Source organism: Vulpes lagopus, chromosome 12 (genome assembly GCF_018345385.1).
Source record: "Vulpes lagopus strain Blue_001 chromosome 12, ASM1834538v1, whole genome shotgun sequence".
Taxonomy (NCBI): domain Eukaryota; kingdom Metazoa; phylum Chordata; class Mammalia; order Carnivora; family Canidae; genus Vulpes; species Vulpes lagopus.
Window position 1 is genome coordinate 11,216,399 of NC_054835.1, and position 19,445 is coordinate 11,235,843.

The following is a 19,445-nucleotide window of genomic DNA, read 5'->3' on the forward strand; positions in this document are numbered from 1 at the left end:
TGCATTTGGGCTTTGTGGGTCCTGGCTTGGGGTCCCCGCCCCATCATGCCCTGCTCTGTTGTCTTGGGTATGGGACTGTTTGGTGCCATTGAATTTCACTATAAAATAATCATGCTTATGCCTTGGGGCTGCCCTGTCACCCAGTGACAGGCTCAGGCCTGGGCTTGGCGCACAGTAAATGCTTGATAAATGGGGGCCCCCCAATATTACCACAGTGTGAGCTGCCTGGGTCCAGGAGTCCTGTGCCCAAATCAGCTTTGACCCTGTGATTTCCTGCTCATCAACCTCTCGGAGTTCCCCGGGGGCTGCAGGGAAAGATCCAGGCCCTCTGCCTCATAGTCAGGAGCCCCAGCCTGCCAGGAGGGAGGGGGCGGCACATGACCTTGCTAGGGGCTGATGCTGCCCTGGCCCTCCCTGGCCAGGCCTGCTGTGGCAGCTGAGGCCCAGCGATGTGGAGGTGGAGCTTCTGGCGCACACGAGGCGTGTGGTGAGCCGCGACCTGGAGGAGGAGACGGGGCTGCACACAGGCTGGATCCAGAATGGGGGCCTGTTCATAGCATCCAACCGGCAGCGTCTGGATGAGTACAAGAGGCTCATGTCGGTGGGTGTGCCCCTGCCAGAGGTGGGGGGTTCAAGGTGGCATGTGTGCTCCCCATCCTGCGGGGGATGTGGGGCAGCACGGCGTGGGGAAGGAGCTCTGACCCATCTGGGTCACCATCAGCCTTAGATGCCCTTGCTGGTGGGCCACTTGAGGCAAGTGGCCATACCTCCCTGGGCCTCGGCCTTGTCACCTTTAAAATGGGACCATACTGGGAAGCTCCGTGTGCTGAGCCCTGGACACAGGAGAGGCCCAATGCATGGAGCTGTCACCGCCACTGTGCTTGGTGCTCACGGGAGCCACGATAAATATGAAATTGTAGCCCCCGCAGGAGGCAGGGCCCATGCCCTCCACCCTCCCCACCACTGACAGGCCTGGAGACTGGGAGAGAGGCTTATGCTGCAGAGGACCCTTGGATGGGTGGGTGCTGTTTCCTGACCCAGAGAGGCCAGACCTGGACCCCAAATCCAAGGACAGGGGTGCACGGGCTCCTCCAGCGATCTGTCCTTTATGGAGGGCTGACTGAATCTGTGCTCAGGGCCCAGCGAGCAGAACCAGCAGACTGGCCAGCAGGAGCTCACTGTCGCAGGGGTGCCGACAGGCTGGAGGTAGGGGCCGCCGGCTTCACCAGGACAGGTCTGGGTCTCTGGGCCTTGGAGCTGGCCCCCATAATGCCTGAGCTCCAAGCTCATTGGCCAGGACAGAGGGGGAGAGTGCGAGTCTTCCACCTTGGAGCCAGAGTCCCCAGCTGCCCAGAGGCTTCTGCCACGTTTCAGGCCCAGTTGTCAGACTGAGAATCTGACCAGCTGGGCTCCAGTCTAGCTGGGTGGAGCCTGTACTGGTCGTGATGCCCGGGGACACGTGATTGGCTGCCCTTGGGCCAATCGGATGTGACGCTGTGGCCTGTCCTACAAAGTCAGGGCCTGGGACCCAGGAACAGGTTGGTCTCCTGGGAGCTGATCAGATTGGAGATGCTGATTATCAAGCTCAAAACCCTGGGGCGGTTATTTGTATTTGTTTTTAGGAGAAGTCCTTATGCACCAGAGACTGGCCTGAGTTCTTTAGGGGCATCAACCCCACAGCCCATTATCACCCCCATCCCCCAGGGGACTTGAAGCAGCTTGCTGCAAGTCACAGGGCTTTGTCTTACCCCTGTGGAGAGGGTGGGACAGCCCCAAGCCTGCTCCTGCACACTGGGTCATACTCCTGACCCTAAGGTGGAGATGGCCCGAGGCACGGAGGTGACTGGGGCTCGGTGACCAGCTCAGGCTTCCTGGAGCTCACCCTTGGAGGCCCAGACTGGGAATAGAGTGGCCAGAGGAGGTCTGCTCCCTGAGGGCTGGGTCCCTTTGCTCTCGGTCCCTCTAGTTGGGCAAGGCGTACGGCGTGGAGTCCCATGTGCTGAGCCCCGCAGAGACCAAGGCACTGTACCCGCTGATGAATGTGGACGACCTGTATGGGACCCTGTACGTGCCGCACGACGGTACCATGGACCCCGCCGGCACCTGTACCACCCTCGCCAGGGCTGCTGCAGCTCGGGGAGCACAGGTACCGGTGGCTACCTGGCCCCGTGTCCCCTGCTCCCAGCCCCGAGGAAGCAGAGGCTCTGGCCATGTGTGAAGAGTGTGTCCTCTCATGATCTGTGTGACTCACCTTGTATCCCAGATATACACATAGTTGTAGGAAGCATTGGAAAGGCCAAATGAGCAAAAAAGAAGAAATGGAAATCACCCAGAGGGGACAAACGTTGATGTTTTAGTTTTACCCCTAAATATTTTTTAAGAAAGATATACATATATATGCATAATGTGTTTAAAGATTTTATTGATTTATTTGAGAGACAGAGAGAGAAAGCAGGTACATGCAGGGGGAGCGGCAGAGGGAGAAGCAGACCCCCCGCTGAGCAGGGAGCCCCATGCGGGGCTCGATCCCAGGACCCCGGGATCATGACTGGAGCTGAAGGCAGACACTTCACTGACTGAGCCCCCCAGGCGCCTGGGAAGATATATTTTTACACGAAGAACCAAGCCACACTGTTTTTTATTTTTTTTAAAGATTTATTTATTTTATGATAGACATAGTGAGAGAGAGAGAGAGGCAGAGACACAGGAGGAGGGAGAATCAGGCTCCATGCCGGGAGCTCGATGCGAAACTCGATCCGGGGACTCGATCCGGGGACTCGATCCGGTGACTCGATCTGGGGACTCCAGGATCGCGCTCTGGGCCAAAGGCAGACACCAAACTGCTGAGCCACCCAGGGATCCCCCTCCAGCACTGTTATGTGGCCTTTTTACCAAAGATGACTGCTGACATCCACTAGGGAAGTGAGCCTTGCTTTTTAAAAGTCGCTTTATGAGAACGACCCCGTCCGGGTCAAGGAGTGCACGGGGTTAGGTTCCGGCACCGTGGTTACCCCACTTTCCTGGCAGTGTTGCAGGAGCAGGGGTCCCGGGTCCCGTGGGACCGGTGGTGGCAGGGGTGGTCAGCACCCTCACAGAGCCCCCTGCGGCTCTGGAAGCAGCCCCCCTCTCTCCCAGGTCATCGAGAACTGCCCAGTGACCGGCATTCATGTGCGGACCGATGACTTTGGAGTGCGGCGGGTCGCGGCTGTGGAGACAGAGCACGGCTCCATCCAGACGCCCTGTGTGGTCAACTGTGCAGGTGGGCAGGGGTTGCAGCTCTCGGTGGCCACGCTGGCTCCTCCCCCAGCCTGGCCTGTCTCTGGGCGGGGTCCTGGGTGTGACGTGCAGGATGTGCTGGGGGGACAGCGGGTCGGCAGCGGCGCCCTCTGGCCACCTGGCTGGCAGCCCCGCCTGGAGCAGCAGAGCTGACCTGTCCCTGCTCTGCCCGCAGGGGTGTGGGCGAGTGCTGTGGGCCGGATGGCTGGAGTCAAGGTCCCGCTGGTGGCCATGCACCACGCCTACATCGTCACCGAGCGCATCGAGGGGATCCAGGTAGGTACACAGACGGCCCCAGACCCCACACAGGCTACGGGAGGTGGGGGAACCGGGCTCTGAACCCCGGCCCTGCCAGGTAGCATGACCCTTGTGGGTTCCCTCTCCACCCTGAGCCTCAGTGACCTCATCTGTGAAATGGGCATCATGACACTGCGTGTTTAGGGTGGGGTGACCATTAAATGAAGTGACCCCATGGTGCTGACCCCTGACCTTTGGGGCACAGCTCCTCAGTGATGCCCAAGCCTATCCTGAGTGGTGCAATGCATCTGGTGCTTTGCCATGTTCTGTGTCCCCAGCTGCTTCTTCAGGGGACCCCCATGTGTTTGCACACTCCCAAATATAATGTGAGTGCCAGTGTTGGGGGGCTGATTCCAGACCTTCAGATCCTCCCCCAGGGCGTGGAGATGCCTCTGCCAAGGGAGATGGGGACTGTGCACCCCTGCCACCTCCCTTCTCCCCTTCTCATTTCTGCACCACCCTCCCATGGTGCTGGCTGGTAGCTTCCTGTCACCTTGTCAGTGATCACCCCTCCCTCCTTCTACACATTCATCTTTCTCTCCCTTCCTCATCAACCATCCACTTATTAACCCATGTACCCACCATTCCCGGTAACCCTCCTTCCTCTCGCTCACTGGCAAACACCGCTGTGTCCCAGACTCTGTCCTAGACACAAGAGGAAAGGACCTAGTTCTTGTCAGGATGGGGCTGGGGGGCAGGTTCCAACAGGTGAAGGAGCCGTGCCCAAGCAGGCTAATGGGGCTCTGCGGAGGCAGGCAGGGGGCTGCAGGTTCCCCAAGCCCGGGGAGTGCGGGAGCCTGACAGCCCGGGACCTGCAGGCACTTCAGAAGGGCCCGAGGTGGTAGGGGTGGGACAGTGTGAGGTGGGACCCAGCAAAAGTGTCCTGGGAGCCGGTAGACAGCAGCGGTGGAGGAGCTACGGCGAGTGCCAGGCTCCCCGCCCGCTCCTGCTCCTGTCCCTTGACACCTAGCTGTCCCTGTTCATGGAGCCAGGATAGGCCTCCTGAGCGCTGCTATGTGCCCTGTGCTCCCTGGTTCTGTGGGGCGACCTCCCGGGTGGCCGCCAGGGGTCGCCCTCAGGCCACAGTGGCCTCTGGAGGGCTGGGGACAGGCTGTGCCCTGGGGAGGGATCCTCCTCCGGTGGCCACAGGGCTGTGCTGCCCTAGGAACCCCCAGTTCTGAGGGTCTGGCCCAGTGCTGAGTCAGAGCTGAGCACCAGCCCTAGCAGTGATCTGGTTCCCCCTCCGCCTGTGGGCCTGGTGTGTGTCCCACGATGCAGTGTGGCGGGTGCTCTCTGCTAGTCCGCATTCCCGCCGGCCTCTGCCTGCTTTTGTAGACATTGCTCTACTCGGGCGTGAGCGGTAGGAAAGCCCAGGCTCCGGGGCTGCGATCCAGCTCCTGTATTACCCAGCCAGGCAAGTCACAGTGCTGGGTGGGCCTCAGTTTCCTTTTTGGCAAAATGGACAAGAAGAGTATTGATTGCACGGGGCTGGGCTCTGGGAGGAGCCCGTGATGGAGGGGAAGGGCTGAGGGTGGCACCAGAATGCCCCGGAGACGGAGACGCAGTGGGCACTCCAAGGCAGCTCAGTGTGCTGGGCCCCAGAGCTGGAATGAAAGTCAGGGGTTTCCCCGGCCACCAGGTGTCCCCACTGTCCTGCTCTATGGAACTGCAGTTTTTGTTTTGTTTTTAGAGTAGTAGTGACAATAGAGGTAATGATATCATGATTTATATTTCTGAAGTGCTCGCTTTCTGAGAACTTCCTGCACGCTCCTTACAACAATCCCTCAGTGCAGACGTTCTTATTCCGGTTCTCGGGAGGAGCTGGACAACTAGGAGACTGGGGTGGGACGGAGGGGCATCTGCCAAATTACCCCTTTTGGTCTCTCTGCGTGTCTTCAGAGATGGGGCAGAGGAGTCACGTCCGATGTGCCCATCTCCAGGGTAAAGGTCCAAGAAGGCAGGTCCTCCAGTGCCAAAGAGCTACGGGGAATGCGGCCTCTCCCCACTCCTACCTAGTTTCTAAAATAATTTTGGTTTGTTTTTTGGTTAAATCAGTAGTCAGTGTTCACAATATATTGACAATGTAAATATTGTTAAGTCTTGAGCAAATAGCATCCAACTTTTGTGTTTCCTGGAGTTGTTGTTTTCCAATGGCTCAGCTTTCTTTTTTTATTTTTAAATTTTTAAAATTTATTTTATTTTATTTTTTTATGGCTCAGCTTTCTATGTAACTGTCAGTAATGACATCTATCTATCTATCTATCTATCTATCTATCTATCTATCTATCATTACCTTCAGCCCCCAAATCCCATGTCCATTATCTGTCACTTCCCATTTCTCATCCTACCCCCAACTTTTGATAATCACTGATTTCTGTCTCTATGGATTTTCCTATTCTGGACATTTAATAAAATGAAACCATACCATATATGGCCTTTTGTGTTTGACTTCTTTTTTTTTTTTAAGATTTTATTTATTTATTCATAGAGATGCAGGGAGAGAGAGAGAGAGAGAAAGAGAGAGAGAGGCAGAGACACAAGCAGACTCCATGCAGAGAGCCCGACGTGGGACTCGATTCAGGGTCTCCAGATCATGCCCCGGGCTGCAGGCGGCACCAAACCGCTGTGCCACCAGGACTGCCCTTGTGTTTGACTTCTTTCACTCAGTATGACATTTTCAAAGCTTGTCCATGTGATATGTTATCAGAATTTCATTCTTTTTAATGGCTAAATAATATTCTATCATAGACCACATTTTATTTATCCAGTCATCTGGTGATGGACATTTGAGTTGTTACTACTTTTTTGCTGTTATGAATAATGCTGCTTTGAACATTCATGTACATATTTCTGAGAAGATGTGTTTTAATTTTTCTTGGGTAGCTATCTTGGAGTGGAATTGCTGAGTCATATAGTAACTCTATGTTTAACTGTTTGAGAAACCGTCAGACTATTTCTGCATGTGCACTCTTTTACACTCTTTTTACATTCCCACCCACAGCATGGAGGGTTCTGGCTTCTCCACATCCTCGCCACCACTTGTGATGCTCTCTCTTTGATCCTAACCATCCTGGTGGGTGTGAAGTGGAGAGTATCTCATTGGAGGTTTGAGCTGCATTTCCCTACAGGCTGATGATGTGGAGCATCGTCTCATGTGCTCATTGGCCATTTGTACATCTTCTTTGGAGAAATGTCTATTCAGACACCTTGCTCATTTTAATTTGGGTTCTTGGTCTTTTTATTGAGTCATGAGAGTTGTTGTTATATTTGGGTACACGTCTCTTACCAGACTTCTGCGTGCACATATTTTCTCCCTTTTTCTGGCTTGTCTTTTCCCTCTTTTGATGGTAGTGTTGGCAGTACAAAAGGTCGAATTTTGGTGAAGTCCAACCTGTGGATTGTTTCTCTTGCTGCCTGTGCTGTGGGTGTTGTATTTCAGAAGTGCATTACCTCACCTGAGGCCACAAAGACCCACTCTCATATTTTCTCCTAAGAATTATATAGGTTTAGCTCTTATTCCTAGGTCTGTGACCCACTGTGACTAAGGTTTGTGTATGGTGTGAAGAAAGGGTCCAGCTTCCTTCCCTGCATGTGGCCGTCCAGCTGCGTCGGCACTGCGTGTTGAAGAGCATCACCCTTGCGTGGCCTTCGCATCCTTGTGGAAAATCAGTGGGTCATAATTGTGAGGGTTGATTTCTGGACTGTCAACCTGATTTCAGTGATCTAGATGCATCTCCTGTGTGAGCGCTCCCCGTCTTGATTACGTAGTTTTGTAGCGAGTTTTGAGATCGGGAAGCATGAGTCTCCCAGCTTTGTCCTTTTTTCCCAAGATTGTTTTTAAATATTCTGGGTCAGAATTGAATTTACCTATGAATTTTAGGCTCAGTTTGTCAATTTCTGCCAAGAAGCCAACAGTGATTTTAATGAGGATTGTGTGGAATCTGGATCAATTCAGAAAGCATTGTCATCTTAGCAATAGCCAAGTCTTGATTTTGTAAACGTGGGATGTCATTCCATTCACTTAGGTCTTCTGTAACTTCTTTCAAAAATGTTGCCAAATTCTTAGATTACTAGTTTTGCCCTTCTTTTGTTAAATTTATTTATAAGTATTTAAAAATTCTCTGAGGGACACCTAGGTGGCTCAGTGGTTGAGCGTCTGCCTTTGGCTCGGGGCATGATCCCAGAGTCCCAGCATTGAGTCCCATATCCAGCTTCCTACATGGAGCCTGCTTCTCCCTCTGCCTATGTTTCTCTCTCTCTCTCTCTCTCTGTGTGTGTCTTTCATAAACAAACAAATAAATAAAATCTTTAAAAAAAGAATTCTTTTTGATTTTTAATGTGGCTCAGTCAGTTAAGTTTCTGACTTTACAGCTCAGGTCATGAGTTTGGGGTCCTGGGGTCAGGCCCTGCATTGGGCTCCCTACTCAGCAAGGAGTCTGCTTCTCACTCTCCCTCTGCTTGTGTGCAGACTCTCTTTCTCTCCCAAATAAGTAAACAATATCTTTTAAAAGTTTTTTTTGATGATGTAAGTGGAATTATTAATTTCCTTTTTGATTGTTCATCATTAGTGAAATGAAAAACAAGAGAATAGCTTTTAGTTGTCTGTTGTGCATTGACCTTGTATCCTGCCACCTTGTTGAACAATTTAGTTCATTGTAATAGTTTTTGAGTGTGTTCCTAGGATTTCCTATGTGCAAGATCATGTAATCTGCAAATAAAGATTGTTTTACTCCTTCTTTTCCAAACTTGATGCCTTTTATTACTTTTTCTTGTTTAGTTGCTTCCCTGGCTAGAACCTCCAGTACAATGCTGAGTAGAAGGGCTGAGAGTAGACATCCTTCCATTGGCCTAATTTTAGAGGAAAAGCTGAAAATAAGTATGTTTTAGCTGTGGGTGTTTCTTAGATACCCTTTGTCAGGAAGTTCCCTTCCATTTCTAGATTGTTGATGTTTTTGTCATGAAAGGTTTGGAAATGCTTTTCCTAACATCGATTGAAATGTTTGGTTTTCATCCTACTGTGTTGATATGGTTGGTGTTTTATGTAGACTTGTTTCAGGTGTCAAGCCAACCTTGCATTCCTTGGATAAATCCCATTAGGTCATGGCATTTAATCCTCTAATATGTTGCCAGATTCACTTTGCTAGTATTTTGTTGAGGATATTTGCATTCATATGCTAACTGTCACATTTTTCTCCCAAACATTTCAACGTATCTGTCCTGTCAACTCTCAAGAGCATGTTCTGTCCAGCTCCGCACATCAGGGAAATCACATACAATCTGTAAGTCCCGTTCCTTTCCCCTGGAAGAACCCTCCTGCTCTTCTGATCTCCTCTGCTCCCAACTGATTGCCTTGTGGCCTCTACTCGCCTGTGACCTTGGGACCTTCTTCACACCTCTTCTGTTTGGATTCATGGCTTGTGCTCTGGTTGCTTATTGAGAAGGGGCATGTGGGGTAAAAATATTCTCATGTTCATCTATATCTGAACTAATCTTCATTATTTCCTTACACTTGACTGATGGATTGATTGGGTCTAGAATTCTCCATCCAAAACTGTCTATCAGAATTTTGAACACTTGGCTCCAGGTCCTCTGGCCTCCAGGGATGCTGTTCCATTAGTTAGGACCCACTTGTTCATCTGGTGTTCTGATGTTTCACCCCAGTGTGGCCTCAGGGACAGCCTGCACCACAGCCTCCATTCACAGGGCATGGTGGGTACTTGTGGGTCCTTTATTTTTTCTTTTTCTTTTTTTTTTTTTAAATTATGATAGTCACAGAGAGAGAGAGAGAGAGGCAGAGACATAGGCAGAGGGAGAAGCAGGCTCCATGCACCGGGAGCCTGATGTGGGATTCGATCCTGGGTCTACAGGATCGCGCCCTGGGCCAAAGGCAGGCGCCAAACCACTGCGCCACCCAGGGATCCCGGGTCCTTTATTTTTAATTAATTTTTAAAAAGATTTTATTTATTTGACAGAGAGAGAGAGAGAGAGAGAGCAAGCAGGTGGAGTGGCAGAGGGAGAGTGAGGAGTAGACTCCCCACTGAGCTGGGAGCCTAACGTGGGGCTTGATCCCAGGACCCTGAAATCATGACCTGAGCTGAAGGCAGATGCTTCACTGACTGAAGCACCCAGGCGCCCCACTGATGGGCCCTTTAATATGGAGACTCATGGTATTTAATCTGAGAAATTGTCCTAGATGGTGCCTCTACTCCAGTTCCTCTCTTTGTCTTTCTGGACCTTTAGGGCTAACCTTGTGATTTCCTTAATTTTTCTTTCCTGATTTCAATTTCTTCATCTTTTTTAGGCATGTATCTAGAAGATTGTCTCATCTGACCCTTCTGTTGCATTTTTCATTTTGATAAGCATCTCTCATTTTGAGACATCTTTCTTGACCTGGGATTCCTTTCCCATGGCACCTCGTTCTGTGAACCCAATCTTGCCCTAGCACTTTAGTTGCTGGTGTGTGGTGCAGGTTTTCAGGGGGAGCTTCCACAGGCCGACTGGAGGCTTAGAGAAGGAGGACAGGAGGGCATCTTGCTAGGGGTAAGGGTGAGCTGTTCTCTTTGGCAAGGGGCCCTAGTGTCAGCATCTGGAGCCTTCCACAGACCACTTTGTGTCTCCAAAGTGGAGTCCCCAGGCTGCTGTAGAGGGGGAACAGCGGCCCACTCCTCACTACCCCTGAGTCTGGAGCCTCTGGGCACCCACTTCTCCATACCTTGGAGCTGTCCCCAGGCCTGGCTTTGGGCTGTGCTGGGTGGGGGTGAAGGGGATCTGGGTCTTTTCTTTCTGTTCACACACATACTCTTTCTATCACACTCACACAAGTGCACACTTACACACATTCATGCATACACACACACAAACTCTCACATTCACACATATGTGTACATGCATGCGTGCACACGTGCACACACACACACACACACACACACACACACACACACACACACCATGCACCCTGCCCATCAGGCCCCTGCAGAGGGAGCTGGGTTGCCACAAGCCAGGATGCTACAGATTGGAGGGGACCAGAAGGGTAGCAAGCTGGCCCGCCCTCCACATTCTCCCCTCCCCAAACCCGAGCTAAGGTGCTGGTTTCCACTCTGTGTCCGGCAGTATAGGTTGAGATCTCCTGTGTGCTCCTGTCTCTCCCTGGTTCTCTTAGCTTTGTGGGTTATATCTTATTCCTCCCTCTCCATCCTTCCTCTCCTTCTTACATCATTGCTATCACCTTGTGGGGGTTGGGGAAGGAGAGGCTGTAGTGAGAGGGGTTTGTCCATGATGTAACCTGAGGCCCCAGGTACACTCTGTCCTCAGGGTCCAGGGAGGAGGCACCATGGGCCACTGCAGGCCTGTGACTGCCCAGCCCTGGCTGACCCCGAGGCCTCTCTGCTCTGCCTTCTAGAACATGCCCAATGTCCGCGACCATGACGCCTCGGTCTACCTCCGCCTCCAGGGGGATGCCTTGTCTGTGGGCGGCTATGAGGCTAACCCAATCTTCTGGGAGGAGGTGAGAAACAGGGCTCAAGAGGTGGTTTGGGGCTGTGTCTCAGCACGAAGAAGACTTCTTCCAGAAAGCCCACCCTCTGGAAGCTAGCTCCTCAGGTGCTCACCTGAGAAATGGCAGGTCCCTTGGCCCCAGAAGGGTCTCACTCATTTTTCTCTGAACTTGGAACACAGGTAGATGCAGACCTGGGGCAGGGAGAGGGCTTGCCTCACAGCATTAGTGGTGAGAAACTACAGAAATGTAAAATAATGGCATTGGAGGATGAAAATGTTAAAGCCCTGTGTCCACAGTAAATGACCCTGTGGCAGCGGCGTCTCCTCAGGCCTGGCTGCTCCCTTGGCAGCTTCGGGGGCTGTGTGAGGTCCAACGGCCCCCTTGGCCCCTTTAGCCGCCACGAGCATGGGCTGCCCTTGCTCCTGGATTCATGCAGAAATGGAATCTGGGTCAGATCCTGTTTTACTTCCTGGGGACAGAGGGAGACCAACATAAAAGTCCCTGTCCCAGGGGGCCTCTATTTAGGTGGGGAGACCCACAACAAAAGAGAAGTAATGGGGATCTGTGTGCTGAATGGAGCCAGTAGGTTAGGAAGAAGCCTCATAAGGGTGGTGTGGAAGGACGTCCTTCACACTGTGCTCAGGCAGGGTCCCCGGGGAGCTGATGTCTGAGCAGAGTCCTGCAGACAGAACAGGTGGGCGGTGTGGCCCTGAGGTCAGGTCAAGCTTAGCCTTCTTGAAGAACTGAAGGAAGGTCAGTGTGGCTATGGGTTAGTGGTAGATGTGGACATGGACAGGGCCTGCCCTTGTAGGGCTTTGTGGGCCACAGCGAGTCATGGAGAACCATGGGGGCCTTGAGAGCAAGAGAGGGCATGTCTGGCTTAGGGGAAATGGGTGGAAGGCGGTTGGGGGGTGCAGGGTGACTGGGTAGAGGCTGCTGCAACAATCCCGCACAGAGCAGGTGGGCCTGGACCAGCATGAGGATGGGGGGCAGACAGGCCACACCCAGGGGGGTGGATGGTGCAGGAGAGGGGGCCAATGAAGGAGGCCTGGGGGGCCTGGCCTGGCCCTCACCCGGAGCAGGCTTGGCCAGATTCAGCTCCCCCCTGGCGGCGGTCACAGGCCACTCCTCTGCCGACCTCCCCAGGTGTCAGACAAGTTTGCCTTCGGCCTCTTCGACCTGGACTGGGACGTGTTCACCCAGCACATCGAAGGTGCCATCAACCGCGTCCCTGTGCTGGAGAAGACGGGGGTCAAGTCCACAGTCTGTGGTCCAGGTGAGTGGGGGGCCTTGGGCCTTGGGTCTTTGGGGCTGAGAATTGCCTGCATCAGGTGTGGACCTGGGTCGTCCCTGCTGCGTGCAGCTGGAGATCCATCACCCCTGTCCTATTCCCCCTCTGCCTTCCTGGCACACACAACGTCTCCTTAATCCTCAGGGAAGACAGAAGGTGGGCAGGGCCAGCCTGGCCCACATCATGGCTAGGGAGAGAGGTATTGTCCGAAGGGATAGGTTTGTGTCTGAGACTCGAGTTCCCTGTGCCTCAGTCTCCTCATCTGTGAAATGGGTGACAGAGCACCTGTCCCACGTTCAGCGGGTGTGGAGCAAGGAGGAGAAGCCACATGTAGGGTGCAGGGCATGGCTGGGTGGGCTTGCAGCAGTGAGTCCCCTGGAGGAAGGGGGACAGCCAGAGGCCGGGGGGTGAGGGGTTGTCCTCAGCCATGCAGGGAGTGAGGGGCAGGTTCTGATGCCGGGAGCCTGTGGCCTACAGGGGTCCAGCCCTCTCTGCCCGGTGCACTTGGCATCCACACGACCACCAGCCACGGCTGCTTTCCTCCATTCGGCTCTGAGGAAGCCCAGCCGTAGTGGGCAGGATGGAAGTGCCCCAGAAAACCGTGGACTCACTGCTGCCCTCCCTGCAGCTTCCCCAGGCTTGCGAGGTGCTGGCAGTGACAAGCTCAGGCCTGAGACGATCCCAGGGGCACGAGTCACCCGGGAACATCCTCTGCTTGATTATACTGGGGAGTCATTGCCCCCATGAAGCCCTATCTGGGGGCGATGTGCATGCGGGGACATCTCGTGTCTGGTTTCCTGCCTGGGAGGCCGGGTTTGTGGGGAAATCAGCCTCCCTCCCCACCAGGGAGGGCAAGCCCGGTCAATGGCCTTTGGCTTCCGGAACAGAACTCGGAAGTCCCAGGCCCCCTTGACTCTGGGGAATCTGAGGGCGGGCAGAGCTCCCAGTCCAGGGCACGGAGGTCCCATGGGGGACCTGTCTGCAAGTCCCGTCATTCCACGTCCTCGTGTTGCTCAGCCTTGAGTCATTCATTAAACATTCAAGAGACGCGTCCCCTGAAACCCTCTCCTCACATGCCCCGTGAGGCTGTTCCGAGCTTCCCATCTGCCTGCTGCCGTCAGAAGCATTCCCAGCACTGCCGGGGTGCTCGGGGTGACCACACAGGGCCCCCGTCCCACGCCGGGTGGCCCCCCTCCTGCTGCTCCGGGTGCAGCATCCCTGCAGACCCTGCCCTCTCTGCCCTACCTCCTCCATCCTCCCTTGGCCACCCTGCGTCTTCTTTCTGGCCTCCGGGGTGTCCTCCTTTCCAGCTGTTTGGAAGTTTCTCCCAGATCCCCCAGACTGGTAGCCTCTGATGCTGCCCCCAGGTCAGATTTGCCCCCGGCCCCACCCGGGAGGGATCAGAGCTGCACAGAGCTTAGGGACTCGGCCTATGCCAGGCAACACTGAGTGGTGCACCTGCTTCCACGATGCATCACCAGCAGGGGTACAGGGGACATATCAGACCCGCTGCCACGCAGTCTCCTCATCTGTGCCCCAGGTGACCAGGGAAGGGCTCCTAGGAGTCCCTCACCGCCCCTTCTCCCACTATGTCTTCTTTTGTTTGCTGATGTGTGTGTTTACTGTGTCCTCTCCCATCGGCTCCCTGAGGGATGGGACTGGTCTCGTTCAGAGCCGAGCCTGGGCACACGCAGAAGGGGCTGCACATATTTGCAGGTGGGATGACCCCCAGCCCTAGAAGTAAGAGCCGCAACCCCCAGGTTACGGATGAGGACATGAAGGCTCAGAGAGATGAAGCAACTGGCCCAAAGTCACACAGCTAGGAAAGGGTAAAGCAGGCTTCGAACCCAGGACTCTGGCTGCAAAGCTCTGCTCTTCATAATGATGCTCGAGGGTCCCTTGCCTTCCATTACCTAGTCTCTGCCAGTGACCCGCCAGCAGCAGATAGGAACAGAAGCCCCCGTCCCTCTCCCAGAGAACATAGAATCATTCCGTCACACAGTGAACATTTATCAAGCACCTACTGTTTCCTGGGCCCTGTGCTGGGCCTTGAGACACGGTGGTGAGCAAAGCCCAGTCCCTGCCCTTAGGGCTTTCATGTCTAGTGGGCAGGATGACCGGCGGTGACGCAGCAAGAGGGTGGCATGGTGAGGGAGAGCCATGCACTGTGATGGGGGCGTGGGGAGAGTCCCCTCACCAGCAGGAGAAGGGTGACAGCTGTGAGACACAGCTGGACCCTGCAAAGCAGACCGCGGTCCCAGCTGTAAATGCTGAGGAATTGGGGAATGTGGCAGGAGCAATTCGGGAGGCTCCCTGGAGAAAGTGGCATTGGGCTGAGTCATGAGGATGGGGAAGACCCGGATGAAGGAGGCAGCTGCAGACCCTGCTGTGCTCACTGCGCTCTCGAGAGACCCTGCCCCAGGTGCATGTGGCCTGGAGCTTCAGGCCCCACTTCCTTCCAGAGTCCTTCACACCGGATCACAAGCCCCTGATGGGGGAGGCACCTGAGCTCCGGGGATTCTATCTGGGCTGTGGTTTCAACAGTGCAGGTGAGCACGAGGGCTGCCGCCTTGCACCCCCTGCCCCCCCAGAGCCCTTCTGGGCAGGCAGAGTGGGCATGGCTCAGAGAGTGGCAGCCCTGGGGGTGGCTGGGAGCGGGGAGGCCTTGCAGGGCAGGCTGAGGTCATGGTAGCAGGACCCGGGGTGTGAGGTCCATGGCTTGAAGGGTGATGCTGGCTGCGGCCCCGGGGAGGGGGGGCTCTGGGGCCGATGGAAGACCTCTGGCTCCCCTCCTGCCAGGAATGATGCTGGGCGGCGGCTGTGGGCAGGAGCTGGCCCACTGGATCATTCAGGGGCGCCCGGAGAAGGACATGTACAGCTATGACATCAGGCGAGTGTGCCCCGGGACCCGTGCCCGGGATTACGTAGTGCGGGGTGCACGGCGAGGGCTATTCAGACAGGAGCCTTCGCTGGAATCCAGAGGGCTTCTTGGAAGAAGGACCCGTCAGGGAAGAAAGGAGGAAGGCTGCCAGAGGGGGCGGGGTTGCTAGGGGCAGTCCAGGCAACAGCTTGGGGGGCACCCCTTAGGGTGTTCAGCTGGCTCTGCTGCTATTGCCCTGCCCTGGACAGACCGCTTCCCTGGGGGACTCCAGCAGCAGTACGGGTGGCATCAGCTTGGCGTCCCCCTAGCCCTCTGTCAACCTTGCCCCTCCCAGCCTGATGAGGACATTACACCCACTGGGCCCGGGCAGGAGGGGGGATGTCTGGCCCCTACAGGCAGACAGATACTGAGGTTCCCTGACTGCCACCCCCTCCGTGGCGCCTGGCACAACAGTCTACTCTGTCACTGCCTCAGAGCTCGTCTGGGGCTGCGCCCACACTCTCCCAAGAGAGGAATGTTCCAGAAATGATAGCAGCAAGGGGCCTCGGGATGGGCCAGTCCTAGCCCTTCCTGCTACAAATAGTGAAAAGAGGCACCGATGGGGGAGGTTGCTTGCCTGAAGTCCCTCAGTGTGGGAGCTGAGGTGCACAGGGATGCAGCTTCGGCCTCCCTGGTGTCAGTGAGGGCTTTGGCATTCAAACAGACTGCCCACCAGGGCTCACACCAGGCCTCATACCAGGCCTCATACCAGGCCTCACATCTGCCCTCACACTGGGCCTCACACCTGGTCTCACCCCTGGCCTCACCCCTGGCCTCACCCCTGACCTCACCCCTGGCCTCACCCCTGGCTTCACCCCTGGCTTCACAGCAGGTCTTACACCTGGCCTCACCCCTGGCCTCACACCTGGCCTCACCCCTGGCCTCACACCTGGCCTCACAGTAGGCCTCACCCCTGGCCTCACAGCAGGTCTTACACCTGGCCTCACCCCTGGCCTCACTCCTGGCCTCACCCCTGGCCTCACACCTGGCCTCACCCCTGGCCTCACACCTGGCCTCACCCCTGGCCTCACACCAGGCCTCACAGCAGGCCTCACCCCTGGCCTCACAGCAGGTCTTACACCTGGCCTCACCCCTGGCCTCACTCCTGGCCTCACACCTGGCCTCACACCAAGCCTCACTCCTGGCCTCACACCTGGCCTCACACCAAGCCTCGGTGGGCAGCTTCCAGGTACCATAGCTGCAGAAGGAGCTGGCATGCCCGTACCCCTCCTGGGCTGAGAGAGGCTCTGCAGGGAGGGGAGTGTGCAGTCCTGGATTCAGCAGGCCGCCTTAGGTCTGGGCTGGTGGAGACCCCAACGCTGCTCTCGAAGCTCCTCCCCCCCACCTCCCTCCATCAGCTACCTTCCTCAACAGGAGTGTTCTGTGACTGGTTTATGGCCAATAGAGTAGGCTGGGGCCTGGGGGTCACAGGTTGGGTGGAAGAGGGCATGGGGAAGGAACCCCTTAGAGCTGGGGCCTGGGGGTCACAGGTTGGGTGGCAGAGGGCATGGGGAAGGAACCCCTAGGAGCTGGGGCCTGGGAGTCATAGGTTGGGCGGCAGGGGGTACAGGGATGGAACCCCTTGGAGCTGAGGCCTGGTGAGTAGAGGTAGAGACCATGAACTAGTCTACCCACCCTCTGGGCAGGTGGTTTCCCCATCTGTGGAATGGGAGCAGTGACCCACCTCTCGGAAGTGCCCCGAGGATCACACATACAATGCTTCTTTGGGTGCCTGGCGTAGGTCCGGAGTGCAGGCTGTGATTTCTAGTGAAAGTCCTTGGGGTCCCAGGAACTGGGGAGGAGGAGTCATTCCTTATTTGAGTGAGGAGGGTGGCTAGACCCCAGCCCTGGCCTTGGTCCTGGCCACAGGCCCCCTGCCCACCTGCTTACGGGAGGAACACTATAGCCAGGGCTGTGTGGCCACAGGGAAGTCCCTTCCCCTGCTGATCTGTGGTCGTGCTCTGGCTGCACTTGAGCCCATGTCCCTGCCACACGTGCACGTGCAGATGTGAACAGAGGAGATAGGTTCTGGCTGGCTGGGAGTTTGCCAGAGGGGCCCTGTCTGCTGGTGTAGGGATCACCCAGACCTGCCCTGGGTCCAGCTTCTTCTCTTCTGTCCCAGAGGGCCTGAGGAAGGAGATCCAGCTCTCCCCAAATCCCCCAGCCGCCCCACCCCTCTCCCCCGACCCAGACCCAGACCCACCTTCCCAAAGCAGCTGGGAAGGTCACCAGTCTCATCCTGGGAGAAGCATGTCAGCTCCTAGTGACTGGGGGTGAGTCTGACCAGGAAGGCTGACCTCCTGGTCTCTGTCCTCCCCACCTCACCCGTTCCAGAGCCTGCCGTGTATTTCCAAGCTCCACGACTCACTGCTTCTCCAGGAGCCCTCCCCAGACCCCTCAGCCGGGCTCCGTGGCTCCTACTCCTGCAGCCTGTCCCGGAAGCTCCTGGCTCAGTGGTGGCCAGCACAAGCACAGGCTGGGTTCCCTCTCGTGTGACATGGGTCAAACCAGGGGCATCCGTGGGGGGCCACTCTGAAGCTTAACAGCCAGGGTTCTTGCAGACGGCACTCAGCCCTGGGCCTGGTGCCTGAAAGGGGCTCCGGAGATCATCGTGGTGACTAGTGATAATCTCTGTAATAATAAGCTCAATTCTGTAGCCCTCACACTCTGCCCCAGTCAGAACATCATGCTCGCTAGAAGTATGTGCAAAGTAAGAGTCCATTGGCCCCATGGGGCTCGGGCAGGCATCAGCGAGGATAAAGCACAGGGGAGGACATAGCTGATGAGGAGGCAGGCCTGGAGAATGCACGAGGTGCCAGCAGGTGGACCATGAGGGAAGGGACAGACGGGGAGGCTGGTCCAAGCTGGGGATTCGGAGTGGGTTTGTGTGTGGGTGGGGCTGGGGCCCTGACAACCAGAGGGACAGCAGCTGTGCAGCTATGGCTGTCCGAAGAGAGCAGATGGACAAGTCCCTGGGTGGCGGGGCGGTTGCACTCACAAAAGGCTGGAGGAGATGGCCATGTGGTGGTGTTGGGGGGGCGGTGAGAATGCTGAGCGCCCAAAGCTCCCCAGTGGGAGAGTAGAGCCCGGGACCCCATCCTGAACCCAAGCCACTGTGGTGGGGAGGACTCTGGTGGAGGGACGGGGGTCCAGTTTTGCCCTGGGTCCTGGGCCAGCCTTTCCCTAACAGGCACCCAAGGCAGTGACTGGCCCTTCCCTCTGGACAGGCGCTTCCACCATCTGCTCACGGACCACCGCCGCTGGATTCGCGAGCGCAGCCACGAGTCCTATGCCAAGAATTACTCTGTCGTCTTCCCCCACGATGAGCCCCTGGCAGGACGCAACATGAGAACAGACCCCCTGCACGAGGTACCACACCTGGACAGGCGCGGTGACGCTCGGGGAGTCCAGGGTACTGGGGTGACCAAAGGGCATGTGGCACCCCAGTTCCCGGGTGGATAAGGCGATGAGGGGGCCCATTCACTCCCAGGGTCTGGCGAATAGAATGTGCTCAGGGCACATATCCAGGAGCCCTCCTCCCCAACTACTGACGGCAAGGGTTCTGAGTGGCAGGTGCAGCGCAGGTGTGCACATGCCGGGGAGACGTGCTCCTGCTTGGGGAACCTGTTTTGGGTGCCTCTTCTCCTGGGCAAACTTCTACTTGTATGATGAAACCCGCTGTCAGACGCCCTGCCCAAGTCCTGGCCCCCGACACCCCGGGCACCGGCCCTGTGCTCCCAGCCATGTACTCTTTGCTTATCTAAGAGCCCTGGGAGCAGGAGCTGTGCCCCAGGTCTCTCTGGCTCCTGAGCACTGAGCACAGAGCCTGACTCTGAGTATGTGTCCAGGGAGTGTTTGTTGAAGGGGTGGATGAGGGAGGGGAGGCGGGAGGGCAGGCTGATGGAGCAGGCACATTGAAGCTGAATAAAGAAACCTCCTTCATCTGGGACTCCAGAGCCTGGACCCCAGAGGGACCCAGTGTCCACTGCACCTCCCGGAGACTGGGGCTCCCAGGCTGCCCAGCCTCTGGGCTCAGAGGGCGAACTAGGATCTCGGGCCACACAAGTCTCCTGCTCTCTGCAGCCTGCGCAGGGCTTTATTCACCACCCCCAATCCTGACTGACAGCTCCAGGGCCTCCCCAGCAAACACGGGGGGGGGGGGGGGG

The 19,445-nt window shown here is 56.1% G+C and overlaps 1 protein-coding gene across 4 annotated transcripts in view; it reads left to right on the forward strand.

Moving 5' to 3' along the window:
* The window catches only part of SARDH (sarcosine dehydrogenase), a 62,690-nt gene that overhangs the window by 3,420 nt on the left and 39,825 nt on the right, over positions 1–19,445 (forward strand). For 2 of the 4 annotated variants that reach the window (XM_041724595.1, XM_041724593.1), the window contains exons 3-11: positions 423–601; positions 1,967–2,146; positions 3,136–3,259; positions 3,452–3,552; positions 10,973–11,077; positions 12,215–12,344; positions 14,822–14,908; positions 15,159–15,249; positions 18,507–18,648. In XM_041724595.1, coding sequence (XP_041580529.1) covers positions 423–601; positions 1,967–2,146; positions 3,136–3,259; positions 3,452–3,552; positions 10,973–11,077; positions 12,215–12,344; positions 14,822–14,908; positions 15,159–15,249; positions 18,507–18,648 — 1,139 coding nt within the window. Of the gene's footprint in view, positions 1–422; positions 602–1,136; positions 1,207–1,966; positions 2,147–3,135; positions 3,260–3,451; positions 3,553–10,972; positions 11,078–12,214; positions 12,345–14,821; positions 14,909–15,158; positions 15,250–18,506; positions 18,649–19,445 lie in introns of those variants that run through there. The other 2 variants (XM_041724596.1, XM_041724594.1) reach the window with 2 other exon arrangements.